Here is a 17,771-nt window from a genome sequence, read left to right on the forward strand (position 1 = left end):
ATATTCTGGACAAAAAAAAACAACCGGTAAAACAGGTTATTGCGAAGTAAGAAAACCGGTTTTATGTTAAAACCGGTAGGTTTTTCCCATCCCTAGTAGGGATGGCGGTTGTTGACAAAACACCGGTTTTCGGTTATACCGGTTTTTTACCTACGGTTTAACCTTACGGTTATACCCGGTCAAAAAAACCGGTTATTCCAAAAACCGATGTTCGGTTTTTTAGTCAACAGCCAATACTCAGTAGGTTAGAATTACATTGCTGTCTAGTTTGCGATACTCCATTCGAATCGATATCAGTCATCAGTGTTGTCAAATCGGTTTCTGCCAGCTTAAACTTTTTCCTTCGCGTGCGAGGGGAGAAAAATTTTCCCATATTTATTTTTTCTGAATGCATTATTTTTTGCACTTATCTGGCTTTTCACCGGTTATAACTTTAAAAAGAAAAAACCGGTTATAACCGGGACAAAAAACAACCGGAAAAACCGATTATTGTGGAGTAAAAAAACCGATTTTAGTTTATAACCGGTAGGTTTTTCCCGTCCCTACCAGCCAGGACATACGTCTACGTCCAGGGCCTCTTTTTCTCTCAATTTTGCCCTGTAGAATAAACTGTAGAAGTCGGTATTTATCATTACGCATAATGTGGCTGAAAGAAGCCAATTTTCTGTTCTCTACGGTGTTAATAATATAACTTCCTTCTCTTTTCTTAGCCAATCGAGAAGAGTTATGTGATGTATATATGTGACCCTTAACATACTTGTAGCACCACATTTAAAATGCTTCTCATTATTTTATGGCATCTTCTGTAAGATTCCAAATTTCTACTCGGAATACGGTGACACTGAAAACGTAACATCTAAGAATTCTATTGCGTATGTTGATACTTAATTAAAGACAAGTTGCAGACAAGCTTCCTAAAACTGTTAAAAAGCTTCTGGCTTTTTCCATACGAGTTTTTGTTTCGTAGCTATGATCCCAGGTATCTTAATATTGCAGCCCAAGCATACTTTCTTAACTCTTTCTAACGGTTTATCGCCTAAGTGCACGTTCAGAGTGGAGCGAAGAAAGAGTGCGAGCAAAGAGCAAAGAGTAAGGAGCAAAAAGCACGAGCAAAGAGCAAAGAAGTGCTAAACCAGAGTGGGAGCTGGTAGTTACGCGAGACGAGAGTTTTGTTGTTTCCCACTCGGCAGTCATAGATGTGAAAAAAAAGATTCCTTTTTTTGTTTTGAAAACTCATTCAAAACGTGGTCCTTTCTGACTCGCGGAAAATGTTAAAGAATTTATCGTATTAATCAATCCCGCGGTAATCAAGGTGAATTTCGCCATTTATCCAAAGAGCTACAGGAGGATCCCGTCAAATTAAAAGCATATTTCAGAGTGAATATGGAGACCTGTGACTACCTACTCGAAAAAATCCAAAACAAATAATTAATAATTGGCCAATACATGGAACAATTTTAACAAGAACCCATCTTACCTGCCGAATGTCTTACTGTAACTTTAAGTTTGGTATGCCACATATTATGTATTTAATGAATAATTCATAATATTTTCTTAAAGTTACCGGTTCACGAAAAAATGAATTTATTCTATTTGGCTTTGTCACACTGTATAATAAAAATGATAACTTATGATAAATTAAATATCTTAATAATTATGACAATGAATTATTCATTGTCATAATTATTAAGATATTTAATTTATCATAAGTTATCATTTTTATTATACAGTGTGACAAAGCCAAATAGAATAAATTCATTTTTTCGTGAACCGGTAACTTTAAGAAAATATCCCGAAAGAGATCGATTTTTATTTTTAAATTATGATTTTTTTGCATATATTTATATCATATTAGTGACGTCATCAATCTAGGCGTAATGACGTAATCGATGATTTTTTAAATGAGAATAGGGGTCGTGTGCTAGCTCATTTGAAAGGTTATCCTATTCTCTATTTAGTAATACAGTAGACTCCCTCTATAACGAGAACTGAAATGGCAGACTAATTACCTCGTTATACGCAGATCTCGTTATATCAGACAACAATAATATTGTGAATACATATGAATACAGTAGACTCTCTCTATAACGAACACGGTTATTACGAGGTTTCGCTTATAACGAGGTACACTAGATGTCCCATGCAATTCCTATTGAACTGAACACCTCTATAACGAGGCATATTTGGATATACCGAGGAAAAATGAAATCGTAAAATATGTGTCTTTATTATTCTTTATCTATTTTTAGCGTTCGAATATTTAATTAATACGAAAAGCAATGTTTATTTGAGATATAAACATTTTTTTTCTGATTTCTGAGAGCAGTAAAATGTATTTTGAACTAAATAAATTACACATTCTTCTTTTCTTCTAATTTAATTCAATAAGAATTTTGTTGGACACCCTGTATAATTATGTTAATGCTTATGTTACTACATAGAGAATTGAATATATCCTTTCAAATAAGCTAGCACACGGCTCTTACTCCCATTAAAAAATCGATTACGTCATCACGTCGAGATGGATGACATCACTAGTATGTAAATGCCAAAAAATCATAATTTAAAAATAAAAATCGACCTGTTTCGGGATTTTTTCTTAAAACCGTCGGTTTACGAAATAATGGATTTATTCCATTTGGTTTTGCCACACTGTAGAACTAATAATAATTATTAATTTACATAATATTTATTTAATTATAAAATTGCATAAAGTTATAAATTTAAAAACTCATGGTCGTCATCTGAATAGGGAATCGGTCTGATCCCATAACAGCTTTCTTTGAAAAACTTGAAAAACAGCTATCAGGATATCAAGATTAATTTTTCGGAAAAATACCATAGAGTGCGAGCGGAAAATCAAACTTGTTTGGTTTCGCCGCTTTGCTCTTTGCTAGCACTCTGTGTACCTCCGTTTCTCAGTAGTAGTTTGATTTCACCGCTTTGCTCCTTGCTCGCACTCTTTCTTCGCTCCACTCTGAACGTGCACTAACGAGATGGACCGACGTCCTCAAAAGAATTGTGACCAGTTGGATAGCAGAGGCGCAGAACAGAAGAAGATGGAAATATCTGAAGAAGGCCTATGTTCGACAATGGACAAATCAGGGCTGAATGATGATGATGATGATAGCCTATTGTAATTTGGGCATTTATGTTGGTGTTCTTCTTCTTCTTATGGTGCCTATCCGTTACGGATGTTGGACACTAACATGGCTATTCTGACTTTGTTGACTGCTGCCCTGAAAAGTCCGGTAGTGGTTAAGTTAAACCATTTTCGCAGGTTATGCAGCCAGGATATTCTTCTTCGTCCTGGACCTCTTTTCCCATGCACTTTACCTTGAAGTATGGTCTTGGTGTTCTTACTAATGATAATTGCTTTGTCTTCTTACAATTTAATTTTATGCCGAAATATTGTTAGGTATATGTTTAAACATTATCCATCATCTTTGGTGCCCTTGTGCATCATGTGCCCTTGTGTCTGCATATCTAATATTATTTATAAATTGGCCGTTTATTGTAATACCAACTTCTGATTCTTCCAAGGCTTCTCTAAAGATGTTTTCAGAGTACATTATATATTAAAAATAATGCTGCTGATAGTATGCAACCCTGTCTAATGCAGTGTTGTTTTTTGTTGGAGATTTACGTTTGAGATCAATCTTATATTTTTACCATCGAGCCCTGATGTCTTTAGGGTATCGATTAGTTTCGCATGTGATAATTTGTAAAATGGTTTTTCGAAATCAATGCAACGTGCACACATACCTACATAGCATTTGACATCTCTGGTTCCCTGTATTAAAACTTGCAAATTGAAAAGTGCTTCCTATGTTCCGAGTCCTGCTCTGAATCCAAATTGAACTTCACTTACGTGTTTTTCTAATTTGGTGTATATGCACGAGTGAATGATACTAAGGAGTACATACATTAAGTACATGGGCCATCAAGCTAATTATTTTATCACATTTCTTCATATTTTATAGCCGTTGCTTTTTTGAGAAGTGGAATGAATATTGATAGTAGCCATTCTTTTATTAAGTGACTAGTCTCATATTTGTTGTTGAATAGCTTCATAAGAGCTGTGATTTGGTGTGCCTTTAACAGCTTTAAAATTTCACCGTGCACTTTATCAGGTCCTGGTGATTTCCCATCTTTAATCCACTTAATGGCCATAGTTACTTCTTCGTTTATTATTTCTGGACCATAGGGAATGTCTAATTCAGTCGGTCTTCTTGCTGTATTCATTCCATGTCCTTAGAGTATCTTCAATTGTAGTCAAAATGTTTCCTTCGATGTCTACAACTGTACCTGTATTCCGTTGTTTTCTGGTGTTATGTACCTGTTTAATTTATTTTTTCTACAACCGTGTTGAAAATGCAATTGTTAGCACTCCATACGAGTGTTAAAAATGCTACTTTAAGGCACTAGTGCTTTAAAATTTTTATGGCACTGCAGTTCGTATTGACCGTATAGGCAAATTTAATGTAATATCAAAAAAATATAAAAATGGAATGTCAGTGAAGTTCAAGTAAAATTTTTGTAGATATTGTCCTGTAATTACGTTTGTAGAAAAAATATTGTATGATATGCGTGTTAAAAAGTACATTTTTAAGGCACTCATGTGAATTGCAGAACTCGCTTCGCTCATTCTGCAAACTTTTACATGCGTGCCTTAAACGTGTACTTTTAACACTTATATCATAAATAACTATATTAATTTGAAAATCATGATATTTGTGTTGTAGTGTTTAAATTTCTGTAAATTTCTTCATCAGCCATACTTCTTTTACTCTTTTTATTTTCTTAAGTAAATTGTATTTATTGTTATTTCTTCTTCTTCTTCTTCTTCTTCTTCTTCTTCTTCTTCCTCTTTATAAGCAATTCTGCTTGTTTATTGGCGGATTGATACCTCTATGGAAGGTTGTCACTCCATCTTTTGCGCGGTCGGCCGATACTTCTTTCTGGTTATGTAGTTGTTCCATTCTTTTTTTCTATTTAGTATCCATTCGTTTATACACTGTACGTTACATTATCTTCTAATATCTTCGCTCCTCTTTCGATCTCTCAGTGTATTTCCTGTAATTATTCTCAGTACTCTCATCTCTGCCGTTTCCAGTAGTTTTTGTGTTGTGGCTGTATCGGGTCTTGTTTCTGATGCATATGTCATTATTGGTCTTACACTGGCTTTATAAATTCTTGACTTCATCTTAGTGTTAATATGTCAGTTTCGCCATATAGTGTTATTAAGGCATCCTGCCAATCTATTTGCTTTTTGTACTTGATTTCTCACTTCTTTGTCTAGGTCTCCGTAACTTGACAATGTAATCCCAAGGTATTTTACTTCCATTACTTTTTCAATACTGATACCACAAATTTCTATTTTGCATCTGATTGGTTCTTTACTGATTACTATTGTTTTGGTTTTCTGAGATGAAATTGTCATATTGAATTCTTTTGCTCTTATGTTAAATCTGTGGACTAATCTTTGCAGACTATCTTCATCTTGGGCTATCAATATTGCGTCGTCTGCTTAGCAGAGTATTTTTACTTCTTTGTTTCCCATTCTATAACCTCTGCCTTTGTTGACGATTTTGATGATTTCATCCATGATAAAATTGAAAAGCATAGGACTCAATGAGTCTTCCTGTCTTATTCCGCTGCCTATATCTATAGGTTCTGTAATTTGTCCATCTATTCTGACTACCATTTTGTTGTTTTGGTAGATGTTCTCAATAGTTTTTATGATATCTAGAGGAACTTATCTATTATACAGAAGATGGATTACATCTTTGAGTGTTACTCTGTCAAATGCTTTCTTTAAGTCAATCAGACATAGAAATGCTGGTCTATTATACTCTAGTGACTTCTCAATAATTTGCTTTATGACGAATATTGCATCTGTACACGATCTTCCAGTACGAAAACCCTGTTGTTCATCTGCTAAATTTATCCTCTGATTCATTACGTCTTGTAAGATTTTAGTTGTAAGTTTTAGGGTAGTATTTAACAAGTTGATACCTCTGTAGTTTTCTGGCTGCTTTTTATCTCCTTTTTTGAATAGTAGAATTAGTTCGCTCGTTCTCCACTCTTCCGGTATTTTATTGTGTTTTATGATTTTGTTAATTAATGTTGTTAATTGTTCTGTCATTGCTGCTGCTTATTGTTATTTGTACCTTTTAATTACCTTTGCCCTTCCATCATCTGCAATATTTTATCTGTCATCCATTCTTTCTTCTTTTCTTTTTTTATTTTTGATATTGATGCGAAAATGTGTTAATAGATGTCTTCCTTTTGTCTTCAACTATCTTCGCAAAATTTTTAATAGTCTCTGGTTTTACTTTTTTCTGGATGTTATTTTCTTTGCTTTTCGTTTTATATCTATTTTGGGCTTCATTTTCTCATGAGTTTTTTTGAGTCATACGTATGTTGATATGTTTACGAAAAACTACTAGGCTATGATCTGAGAAGACATCTGCGCTTGGGTATGTTTTTGTTGAGGTGATAGAATTAAAAATATAGTCTAAAATCTAAATGTATCGTGATTTAAATGAAAAAATTTCACACCATTCAATCCGGAATCGATAGTAGCTGTATTTAAAAGCAGAGAATTGTCGTCTTTGCCGTCCTTACTTAGTCGTTATTTGAAAAAAAAAAATGAAATACTTTTAAGAGCCTAGATTACGGAAGATCCCAGTCCAAAATCAGAAATTCGATCAAGAGCAGCCTTTTTAAAGATGAGGAAATTTCTGAAAATCTAAAGACTTACTCCGCAAATCAGATTTGGGTTTGTAAAATGTTATATATCAACTCTATTCTTCTTTTTGATGCCGAAGCTTTGACTGTTAATATTGACTTAATGAGAAAGTTAGAAGCTATTGAGGTGTGGCTTTTGTTATTATTGTTGCACAGAATGGGGAGAGACAGAGAACTTTTGACCACCATTAAAAGGAGAAGAACATCATATTTGGGGCACATACTTAGAAATGATAAGTACGAGGTTGTTCTTACAGCTGATTATGAGGAATTAAAAGGTCCTGGAGGCGAAAGATTTCCTGGCTGAAAATCATTCGCGACTGGACCAAGTTAAACATACAGACGCTTCTATGAAGAGCAGAAAACAGAGACAAGTTTGCAATGGTTATAGCCAACCTTTATTAGTAGAGTCAGCACTAGAAGAAGCAGAATTCGTCATTTCATAACGGATTTGTCATGCTGAAAACTATATTTTACGACCAAATGTGATATATTATATTTTTTTAACTTTCAGATTCTCCTTTTGGCTACACTTCTTGTAGTGCAGTCACTTGCATCACCTTACATATACGGAGAGGATGGTGGTAGACATAGAGATGGCGACTACGGAAGAAATGAAAACGTTCACATTGGGGGTGAGAGGGGAAGACAGGGTTCGGCATACGATTCTTCAAATCTAGGAAATCGAGGCTTTCCTGGAAATCAACATAATGTATATCCTAATAACTTCCAAAGGGGACAACCAACAGGAAATTATCAACACGTTGGGGGATATCAGACTCATGGATATTAATATCTTTAAGGCGTATATTGGATAAATACAGCGAATATATTTTTCTTGTAATAATACAAGTAACTGTTTGGCAATAAAATATTTATAGACAATAGCAAACTTATTTTTATATCTGCAACTTATTGTTTTTAATAAATCCTCTGGAATAACTGAATCGTCTGTATAATGTGGCGTGAGTACTTGTGTGGAATTGGTAATGATTTCTAATATAATAAAACTTCTTTAAAATAAATAAACAAGCATTTTTGTAATAAAACTATTTAAAATATAATATTAATATAGAGGGTGTTTAATTAATAATTGGAAATATTTTAACTGTAGATTCCTGGGCTCAAAATATTGAGGTTTAACCTAAATCATCTAATCCGAAAATGCTTAATAAGGGAGCTCTATGAAGATGGCGTCTTTTAATTAGTTTTTTTAGAACGTTTTTATTTAGAAAAACGAAAACTAGTAAGTCCATTTATATTTCAGAGATAAATCGATTCCATAAATTGCGAATTTCTAGTACCGGTCATAGGCGTCCCTTTTGGGTAGGGCAACGGTTATTTATGGTATAACTTTTTGTCCTTAATTTTTAAGCATTTTTGACACTGGATTATTAAATTGAAAAGTACTCTAGTACTAAAAGGTACTCTTGCTTTAAGTCGGTAGGATACACAGTTTGTAAAACGGTGTATCCCTTTTACAAACTGTGTATCCTATCGTTTGATCGGAAAATTATCGTTTTCTGAATTTGAACACAATTTGAAAAAAATTAAAAAAAAAACAAAAAAAAAACTAATTTCAAGACGTCATCTTCGAAGAACTATAGCTCCCTTAAGAAGCATTTTCGACTAGGTGATTTGTTGTTAAACTCTAATGCAGTGGTGCTCAGACTTATACTGTGTGGGATCTACCACATAAACTGCAAGCGTCCAGCGATCGACTGCTAGTAAAAAACAGTTTTGAAAATAAAAAACTTTGTTGTATATTTCTATTTGATAAAAAGTTGTAACTTCAGTGAGTTGTAATTAAAGTCATGTTTTTCATCCTAATTTTATTTGGATGTTGATGCATGGCACTGCATAATATTCACGAGATTTTCATATGATGGTACGGAATTACCGAGGGCCAGATGCAAACATGATGAGATATGTTCGTCAGTTAGCCGATTATGATACTTTGATTTCACTACCTTTATTTGGGAAAATGCAGACTCACACAAGTACGTTGATCCAAAGAATGCTATGAGCTTCAGAGCTATTTGCCTCAAAGTACGTTGATCCAAAAGTTGCTATGAGCTTCAGAGCTATTTGCCTCAAAGATGGATATTTGTATGAAAGACCAAAATTTCTTATCAGCCGCTCTGGACTTAAGGTGTATATAAGTATCCGAAATTATTTTCAGTGCCACATTTTGGACGGAAATGATCGGCATATTGAAAGTAATTAATATTTCAGTGGCAATTTTTTCCATGTTTTCACAAGAAAATGGATTAGACATAAATCATGAATGTTACAATATGTGTCAGTTTCTTAAAATCAGCCAAGCGTCTTTCAAACTCGCCATGAACTACTTGCATCTCCGTCTCATAATAGAGAGATTTTAGACCCTCTACTTTTTGACGTACGTTAAACGTAAAACGTTATACTTGGCATGCGCACTGAGTGATAAATAAGAGATAACGTGTTTGCTTAAAATAGTTTTTGAAACCCTTTAGAAAATACGCACACAGCAGACAGCATACAGGTTAACGTTAATAGGGCTTTTCATTTATAGTCATTTGTTTCGAGTTTCTGTCATGTATCACATAATATTAATATATCTACGTCATACGTTATTGATGTCTACCAATGATACAAACCAAAGACATATGACGTAGCTATATTAATATTATGTCCCACATGACAGACGCTCGAAACAAATGACAATCGATGAAAAGCCCTATTGACATTTGGCAAACGTAACCTACAAAACGGCAGTTGTGTGCTTACTTTATTGAATTATTTGCCATAATGAAAGAAAATGTATTAAGACGTTCACCAAAGACAATTTACAACTTTAGGGACACAAAACATCCATCCATAGAAAAAAGTGTTGTGTGATTGGGTAGAATGCGCTCTTACCCTTCAAAAAATAAAATATGTCACGTATTTCAGCACCTGGTTAATTGGAAGGATACTACAAATCTGGCCTCCACATAAGTGGTCTGTAGCTTCGACATGATAGGTGTGAAATTTTAAACGTTCTTGTTGTTGATTGGATAGGAAGGGTGCCATAATCTAGCCTCCATGCTAGGTACATAGCCTCCATAAGGTACTTCCAATATTTAATATTTTATTCAAGTGGACAATAAAGGTAAAACACAAACAACTTTTGTTTCTTACTTATTTATTTATACAATAATGTGACATTTTACATAGAAATATGAGTATTTAATTTGGATTAAATAAATGTTTACTTGTTGAATTTTTCCAACGTCTGCACACAACAGCTGAACGGAGCCATTTGACCTAACAACAAAACGCGAAATAAAGTGTGTATTTTAAAGCTGTTGGATAAACAGTACCTACAATCAGAAAAACCTTTACCTTACAATCAGAAAAACTTACCTTTAAAAAGGTACTCGATTACAAAATAACAAAAATATCAAAAAACACGACTGAATATCAGCTTTTTATGGTGACACAAACACATCACATAACCGACCATATAAAATAACTGAACAACAATGAACGAACGAACACGAACACTGAACACAGATTCACAGATAGCGCAGGATTTGTCAAAAGTCATGTTCCACCAATCACAATGCCGACATCAGCGCCTCTGACAAAATGGAATGAAAATAAATACGAGTACATGTTTTTTATTAGAGTGCGCGGGGCATGCATCCATCCTAAGTTTAACAAGACAATTCAATCAAGTGTCAGATTTCTCAAGAAATGGTGTTATTTAGAATTATTCTACCTGGGTTGCCAAGTAGATTATATTCAATTATATATGTTTATTACCTGATAGTTTTTAAGAAAAACACATTTTGATTACAATTTTATACATCGTTACTATATTTTTTATTCTCGTTGTCTTTGGTTCAGCTCATATGACCTTTTTTTTCGTTTTTTATGATTTAGATATATGACTTTTGGCAATCTTACAAATACGTAATCCCTTAATAACGTGAACCTTATTTCTACCTAAATAAGGGGATACCTTATCCGCTAATAAAGTAATACGTTATTTTCCAGTTAATGCGCATGAGCAGAATAGCGTATAACGTTACTGAAATAAGGGGCTTAAAAACTCTCTAATAAATATAATTCAAATGGGCGGTTAACCTTTTTTCAACGATAGAAAGTTGTTTAAACCCTTTCTGTTCATTTGATTAATCAATAATAACAATTTGTTAACAAAGGAATGTACTGCGCTCATCATATCGATAAAATTGTTATTTTTACCCTGTAGTTCCAAATTAAGAAAGTTCAAATGATTTGCTAAATTTGATACGAAAGCCAGATCACTGAGCTTTTCGTTTTGAAGTAAATTTTCCCCTCGTTCTTCTAGAAAAGAAATTATTTCGGGACTAATTATTTCAACCACCTCACATATGTATGCAGAAGTAAATTAGTGTCCACATCTTTTTCATTTGTATTTTTTCCGTGACTCGCGATCGACTTCAAAAACTTTGGCGATCGACCGGTCGATCGCGATCGACACTTTGAGCACCGCTGCTCTAATGTTTTGAGCCCAGGAATCCACAGTTAAATTATTTCCGATTATTAATGAAACATCCTGTACATTTACATATATTTAATAGACAAATTTCTTATTTACAATATGCGGCGAGAGGTTAAAATACTCTAAATTATTACAACTTATTATGTAAGGCAAAATTCGAGGAAAGCGAAATGTGGGATGACGAAGCAGTCCCGGTGCTAGTATAGTGTATAAGGTGCCCGCGTGCAAAACTAGCATAGCGCCGTTCGTTTTTTTTTTTAAATTAGTATGTCATATAATACCAGTCCAAAAATTTCATTTTGGCGCCCCCTAAGCAGGGGAGGCCCGCCTGCAGGGCATCCCTTACAGGCCCGTTTTCGCCGGCCCTGAGACCTGGCTTAAGGGAATGGTTTGAATGCTTTAGAGCTGCAGTAAACAGGACCCGGATAGCCATGATGATTTCCAACCTTCAATAAAACATGGAACTTGAAGATGAAGGTGTTCTTTCTACTGAGGCATAGATTTTTATGTGTCTTTTCCATTCGTAAAATTATTGTTATTATTCTAGAATTCACCGATTTTTACTGGATGACATTTTGATCTATTTCTTCTGGTATTATTATTACTATTTCCTATTTTTTTTTTCGGTCAGCATTCACTACCGGAAAATATAGTATGTTGTAATGTGTTAAATTGATTACCCTTTGCCTTTTTATTTGTTTTGATCACATTCAATATTTGGATTTGATGAGATGGCAGTTAAGTTTACTTAAATTATGCTGGACATATCAGTAAAGTTGTTTGAAAATTGCTGAATACAGCAAGAGATATGTGACGTCATACGTAATAAATAAGACTCTTTTTATAATTAGTAGTTAGGTGGTCCTGATAAGAATCAGGGTAAGGAAGCTTCTGTAGTTTCTTCTCCCTCCTCTTAATTTACCACAAAGTCCTCTTATAAAACCATTTTCTTTTTGGTCTATACTATAATACCGTAACCAGCAATTGATCTTGCCTTCTTGGAGCTTCTAGGAGCTTCTTGTTTGTAGTCGCTTCCGTTCTGCTTCGAACGCATAAGTCATTACTAGTTTTCCATAGGCCTTATACAGGGTGTCCCGAAAAGATTGGTTATAAATTATACCACAGATTCTGGGGTCAAAAATAGATTGATTGAACCTCACTTACCTATATACAATAGTGCACACAAAAAAAATACAACCCTTTGAAATACAAAATGAAAATCGATTTTTTTTTCATATATCGAAAACTCTTAGAGATTTTTTATTGAAAATGGGCATGTGGCATTATTATGGCAGTAGCATCTTAAAAAAAAATTAAAGTGAAATTTGTGCACCCCGTAAAAATTTTATGGGGGTTTTGTTCCCTTCAACCCCCCAAAACTTCTGTGTACGTTCCAATTAAATTATTATTGTGGCACCATTAGTTAAACACAGTGTTTTTAAAACTTTTTGTCTTTTAGTACTTTTTCGATAAGCCAGTGTTTATCGAGATATTTTGAATATTTGTCGAATCCACCACATATTTTGTATATGGTAAGTACGATTAAACATAGACCTGTTAATAATCTTAAATTTTATTTATAATTTACATTTTTAGGTATATTTTGAAAAAGAAGCCGCATCTTGATAAAAGGTGACTTAACAAAAAAAGGCTAAGAGACAAAAAAGTTTTAAAAACACTGTGTTTAACTAATGGTACCACAATAATAGTTTAATTGGAACGTACACAAACGTTTGGGGAGTTTAAAGGAACAAAATCCCCATAAAATTTGTATGTAAATATATTAAATAGGAAGCCGCATCTCGATAAAAACTGGCTTATCGAAAAAATACTAGGAGGCAAGAAAGGTTTAAAAACGTTGTGTTTAACTAATGGTACCACAATAATGAATTAATTGGAACGTACACAAAAGTTTGGGGGGGTTTAAGGGAACAAAACCCCCATAAAATCTTAATGTGGTGGACAAATTTTACTATAAGTAATTATGTTTTAAAATGTTCCTGCCATAAGAATGACACACGTCCATTTTCAATAAAAAATATCTAATAGTTTTCGATATATTGAAAAAAATCGATTATCATTTTGTAACTTCAAAGGGCTATAACTTTTTTTATAAGCACATTTGTACAAAAGTAAGTTAGGTTCAATCGTACTACTTTTGACCCTAGAATGTGTGGTATAATTTATGACCAATCTTTTCGGGACACCCTGTATATTCTCACTTTACTTTCTATACTCATGGTGTTGTTCTTTCTGATAATTTCACTCAGGTATGCAGGTATCATTGCTGGTCTATTAGTTCTTTGACTTTCTCTTGAGGCCTCTGCGTAACGTTAAGTACTAGATGTTTTAAGTTCATAACTTGCTCAATACTTTCGTTGTTTCTCTGAAATCCTTCGTTCTCTGTGGGGGACTGAATCTTCTCAACAGATGTAACCATGCTTATTTTTTCTGCAATGTTTGGAATGTTTATAGTTTCTGTTGTAGGTTACCATCATCGTCTGATATAAGTACACGTCATCAACATAGCAGCGTATTTTACTGGCCTCGTTTTCCATTCCATAACCTGTTTCTGTTGTTTCCTTTATGATCCAATCCACTACCAAATTAAACAGAATTGAACTGAGTCTGTTTCCCTATCTTATTCCTGTCTGTCCCTGTCCCTGTAAGTATTTTATTAGTTAGCGGGTTTTTCGTTCTGTTAAATATACCTACATTGTTGGTGATGAAGATCATCTGAAATATACCGAAAACACTACTAGTACTGAACGACAAATAATAACTGAACTGATTAAAATAACGCCACGTATGTACGAATAAATAGTTCAATTGCGATTAATCAATTTTAATTTAGAAAATATATAATTTCTTTCCGCTATTGGGACTTTGAGAGTTTCATCTTACTTCAGTGGTTTTCAATATTTTATCAAATCGGCCGAAATGGTTAAACGTGACAATATGCTAGGTATTTGGGTACGTCAATTTTATTCATTTTTTGGTTGCGTTTGTTTCCCTTTGGATTTTTATTGGCTTTGGAAAAGTTGAAAAAGTGAAAAAAATGGAAAAAAACCAAAGAACCATAAAACAATGGACAACGATATTCAGAGATAAATAAGATCCTATATACGAAAGAGCTAAGAAAACAAAAACACGGTTTATATTCATAAAAATATTAAACGAGCAGCCGGTCTTTAGAAATCAACACATCTAGCAAACTGCGAGATCAACAGGGGATCATCATCATAGATAAAAATCAGGAAATTTGCATTTGTTAACTGAACTAGAAAAATATGTAAACCAAATATAAGATGAAGAACCATGCAAATTTTGAATACAGCATAAAGAAGCAAACCACACCGGACAACCCTGTATGTATGTTTACGAAATGTATGATAATTAACTTGAATAATAAAAACGATCATGTAAAATACTTTATTATTTCATGCAATATATATTCTACGAATTCAAAAATGTAAAACCCCTCATAAATGCTTATCTCCAATGCTTTAAATACGGCATGCATTTTATCACTATTGTCAGTGTTTCAAGAATCACAATACAAGCAACATGAAGTTTGTGGTAAGTCAAATATTTTTATTTATTACACTACGAGTAAATATCTTTCATACAAGTTCCATATCGGCTTATCATCATCATCATGGCTTATTCACTCCTGGCGGAGTGTTTGCCGCCCTTCTGGGCTCTCTGATTCATTTTTTGCGGAGAATCAGTCCGCGGTTGTCTTTTATTATTATAGCAGCGTGTGTGACTTGGCCCTGTCTACAATTTTCCTCCATTCTTTCCGGTCCTTACAGCGCTCCTTCCAATTGTAGATTCTCAGCTTCTTTATGTATCCTAAGACTTGATCTCTCCATCTTGTTTTGGATCTTCCCTTTGGTCTCTTTGTTATTGGTCTCCAGCCAGTTATTCGAGTTAGCGTAGAGTCTGGGTTAGCTCTTTCTGTGTGTCCCAGCTACCTGAGCCTTTGCGTCTTCACCAACTTGATTATGTCTTAACCCTGGATGACTTTTTTAATTTCTTCATTGGTTAATCTTCTAAATTCGCCTACACTTATCCTCACCGGTCCCACTATTCGTCGAATTATCTTTCTCTCTAAGATTTCTAACCTCATTTCATCTTTTTGTGTTAGGCACATTGTCTCTGCACCATAGGTGATCACTGGTCTGATTGCAGTCTTGTCAATTTTTAATTTGGTTGTCTTACTAATGTGCTTTTCTTTTAAGAATTTTTGGTAATTCCAGTAGGTTTTATTACCCAGTAGGATGCGTTCATTTATTTCACCCGTTCTATCATTTCTGCCATTCACCATCACTCCCAAGTATTTCAAACGGTTTACTCTTTCAAATGTATATGCACTAAGCTTAATTTCTTTCTCGATGTTTGTATTCTCTCTTGAGCACTTGAGGTATTTCGTTTTGCTTTGGTTTATTACTAGCCCTCTCTTCTTTGCTTCTTTATCTAGTGTTAATATTATATTCTGCATGGTTTTTAAATCTCTAGTAACCAGTGCAATATCATCTGCATACGCTATCATATCGGCTTATCATTGACCCTAAATACATAAAAGTCTTACAACTCTTAATGGTCTCTTTTAAACTTAAGTTCAAATCTGCAACTCCAAATCCAATACATAAGTATTGAGTCTTACACATATTTATCATGAGTCCTCATAGCTCATACTTTACCTTTAATCCTTTAATATTTTTATCATGTATTCCATGTCCTTCTTGTCTTATGCAAAAATGACTTGGTCATCGGCGAAAAATAGTGAATGTAATATAGTATCTTGTGATGGTATGCCCATTGTTCCATGTTTGAGGCATTTGTTCCGATGATTGTTTTTGTTATTTTATTGCCTAACTTTATTTGCACCTGTGTTTCTTTATACAGTATTTGTGTTATATTCACCCATTTCTCTCTAACGTACATTCTTCTCATTGCCTCACACAGTTGGTTCTTGGCACGCTATCGTTTGCTCTCTCGAAGTCGATAAAAATAATATGTGATTCAATATTTTTCTCTTTGTTCTTTTGTATTACTTGTCTCATGATGAATAAATTATTTAGACATGATCTGGATTTTTTAAATCCGGCTTGTTCTTTGCCCTAATGGTCCATGACCTATTTTTTTCTTTTATAAATATGGAAAAGATAACCAGCGTCGATCGGATGGCCAAGTTGGCTGAGGCGCAGTAGATCGACAAGTTTAGTGGATTTGGATCGTGGTTCGAGCCCCAGCCCGGTCATTTGAAATTAATAAAAAGGCCAACGTCGTAGTATAAAATTCAATAGAATCTACGACTTGGTCTGAAATAAACTGGCGTCTGATCGGCCTATGGAGGAGCGGTACGGCAAGGGATAAGGACTTGCGGCTTGGTGATACTCCTCCATAATAACCATAATAACGGTGTATATATAAAAGATAACCAGCATTAGAATGGAGAGAAAAAAACCCGAGGAATAATAAGATATAGAGCCATAAATGAGGAGGAATGGACCGACCTTAAAAAGTGGGTCAAAATGTGGGACGCAGCACAGGTTGTACGTAGGCTGCCCGTAGATATTATATACACATACATCCGAGAGTTTTTTAACATACAAAACACATTTATTGATTATCAATTTTTTCCATTTGGCTGTTCCACCTTTTACCCATGAACGAACATATAAAACACACTGTATTTTTCTGTGACCGTGTCACAAAAAAAATTGGCCAATGCAAGTACATATGTAATACTTATATGAGCTGTTCTTAAAGTACTGGTACTAGTTAATTATTTTCTGGAACATAGAAAAGATGTGTTTAATATGATCGCTCAGGGGTAATCTTTCATTTTTTCTACTATATAAATTTTCAAATTACACTTTGTATCTATCATATCATTAGTTTCTGTTTCAGTTCGTTCTCTTGATAGCAGTTCTGTTAATACAAGGCCAATTCACAGAGGCCTCAAGAGATGCAGGTCCACATGGAGCTAATCGAGGCAACTCAGGCGGAAAAAGCTCAGGAGGAAAAAGCTCAGGAGGAAGCAATGGAAATGGTGGACATAGTGGCGGTCGCGGAAATGGAAATGGGGACAGAGGAATAGCTTAATTGAAAATATTGAATCAACCATGATGACACACATGTATATAGTTGTATATTGTTATAATATGGATAATTTTGATTGTATTATTAATATATATTAAATGGAAGTAAGCAAGTCATTTTCTGTACTTTTTTTGATTATTTTTATACAGTCTTGAGTTTTAAAATGATTTCTCAACAATAAAGTTAGTAATTTGTATACAGTACTTTAGACAAGCCGAAGAGCTCAGGTTCGTTCGGAAAATATTTCCATTAGATTTTTTTTGAATAATCACTTTTATGAGATACTACAGAACCAGGTTCAAGAGATCGCCCATGTGAAAAGATGTCCCAATTTATTGGGACATTACAAATAGTAAAAATAAATTTTTTCGTCCCCGGCTATTCTTAAATTTTT

The 17,771-nt window shown here is 34.1% G+C and overlaps 1 protein-coding gene across 2 annotated transcripts; it reads left to right on the forward strand.

Moving 5' to 3' along the window:
• The first annotated feature begins 14,600 nt into the window (after positions 1-14,600).
• Positions 14,601-17,493, forward strand: LOC126881817 (uncharacterized). 2 transcript variants are annotated; one of them, XM_050646403.1, is made up of 2 exons: positions 14,601-14,845; positions 17,186-17,493. In XM_050646403.1, the coding sequence occupies exons 1-2, from the start codon at positions 14,834-14,836 to the stop codon at positions 17,378-17,380; spliced, it is 207 nt and encodes a 68-aa protein (XP_050502360.1). In that variant the 5' UTR covers positions 14,601-14,833; the 3' UTR covers positions 17,381-17,493. The 2 variants fall into 2 exon arrangements, with proteins under 2 accessions (XP_050502360.1, XP_050502359.1); XM_050646402.1 differs by having other exon boundaries at positions 14,711-14,845; positions 17,174-17,493.
• The last annotated feature ends 278 nt before the right edge of the window (positions 17,494-17,771 follow it).

The sequence above is a fragment of the Diabrotica virgifera genome, chromosome 3 (genome assembly GCF_917563875.1).
Source record: "Diabrotica virgifera virgifera chromosome 3, PGI_DIABVI_V3a".
Classification (NCBI taxonomy): Eukaryota; Metazoa; Arthropoda; class Insecta; order Coleoptera; family Chrysomelidae; genus Diabrotica; species Diabrotica virgifera.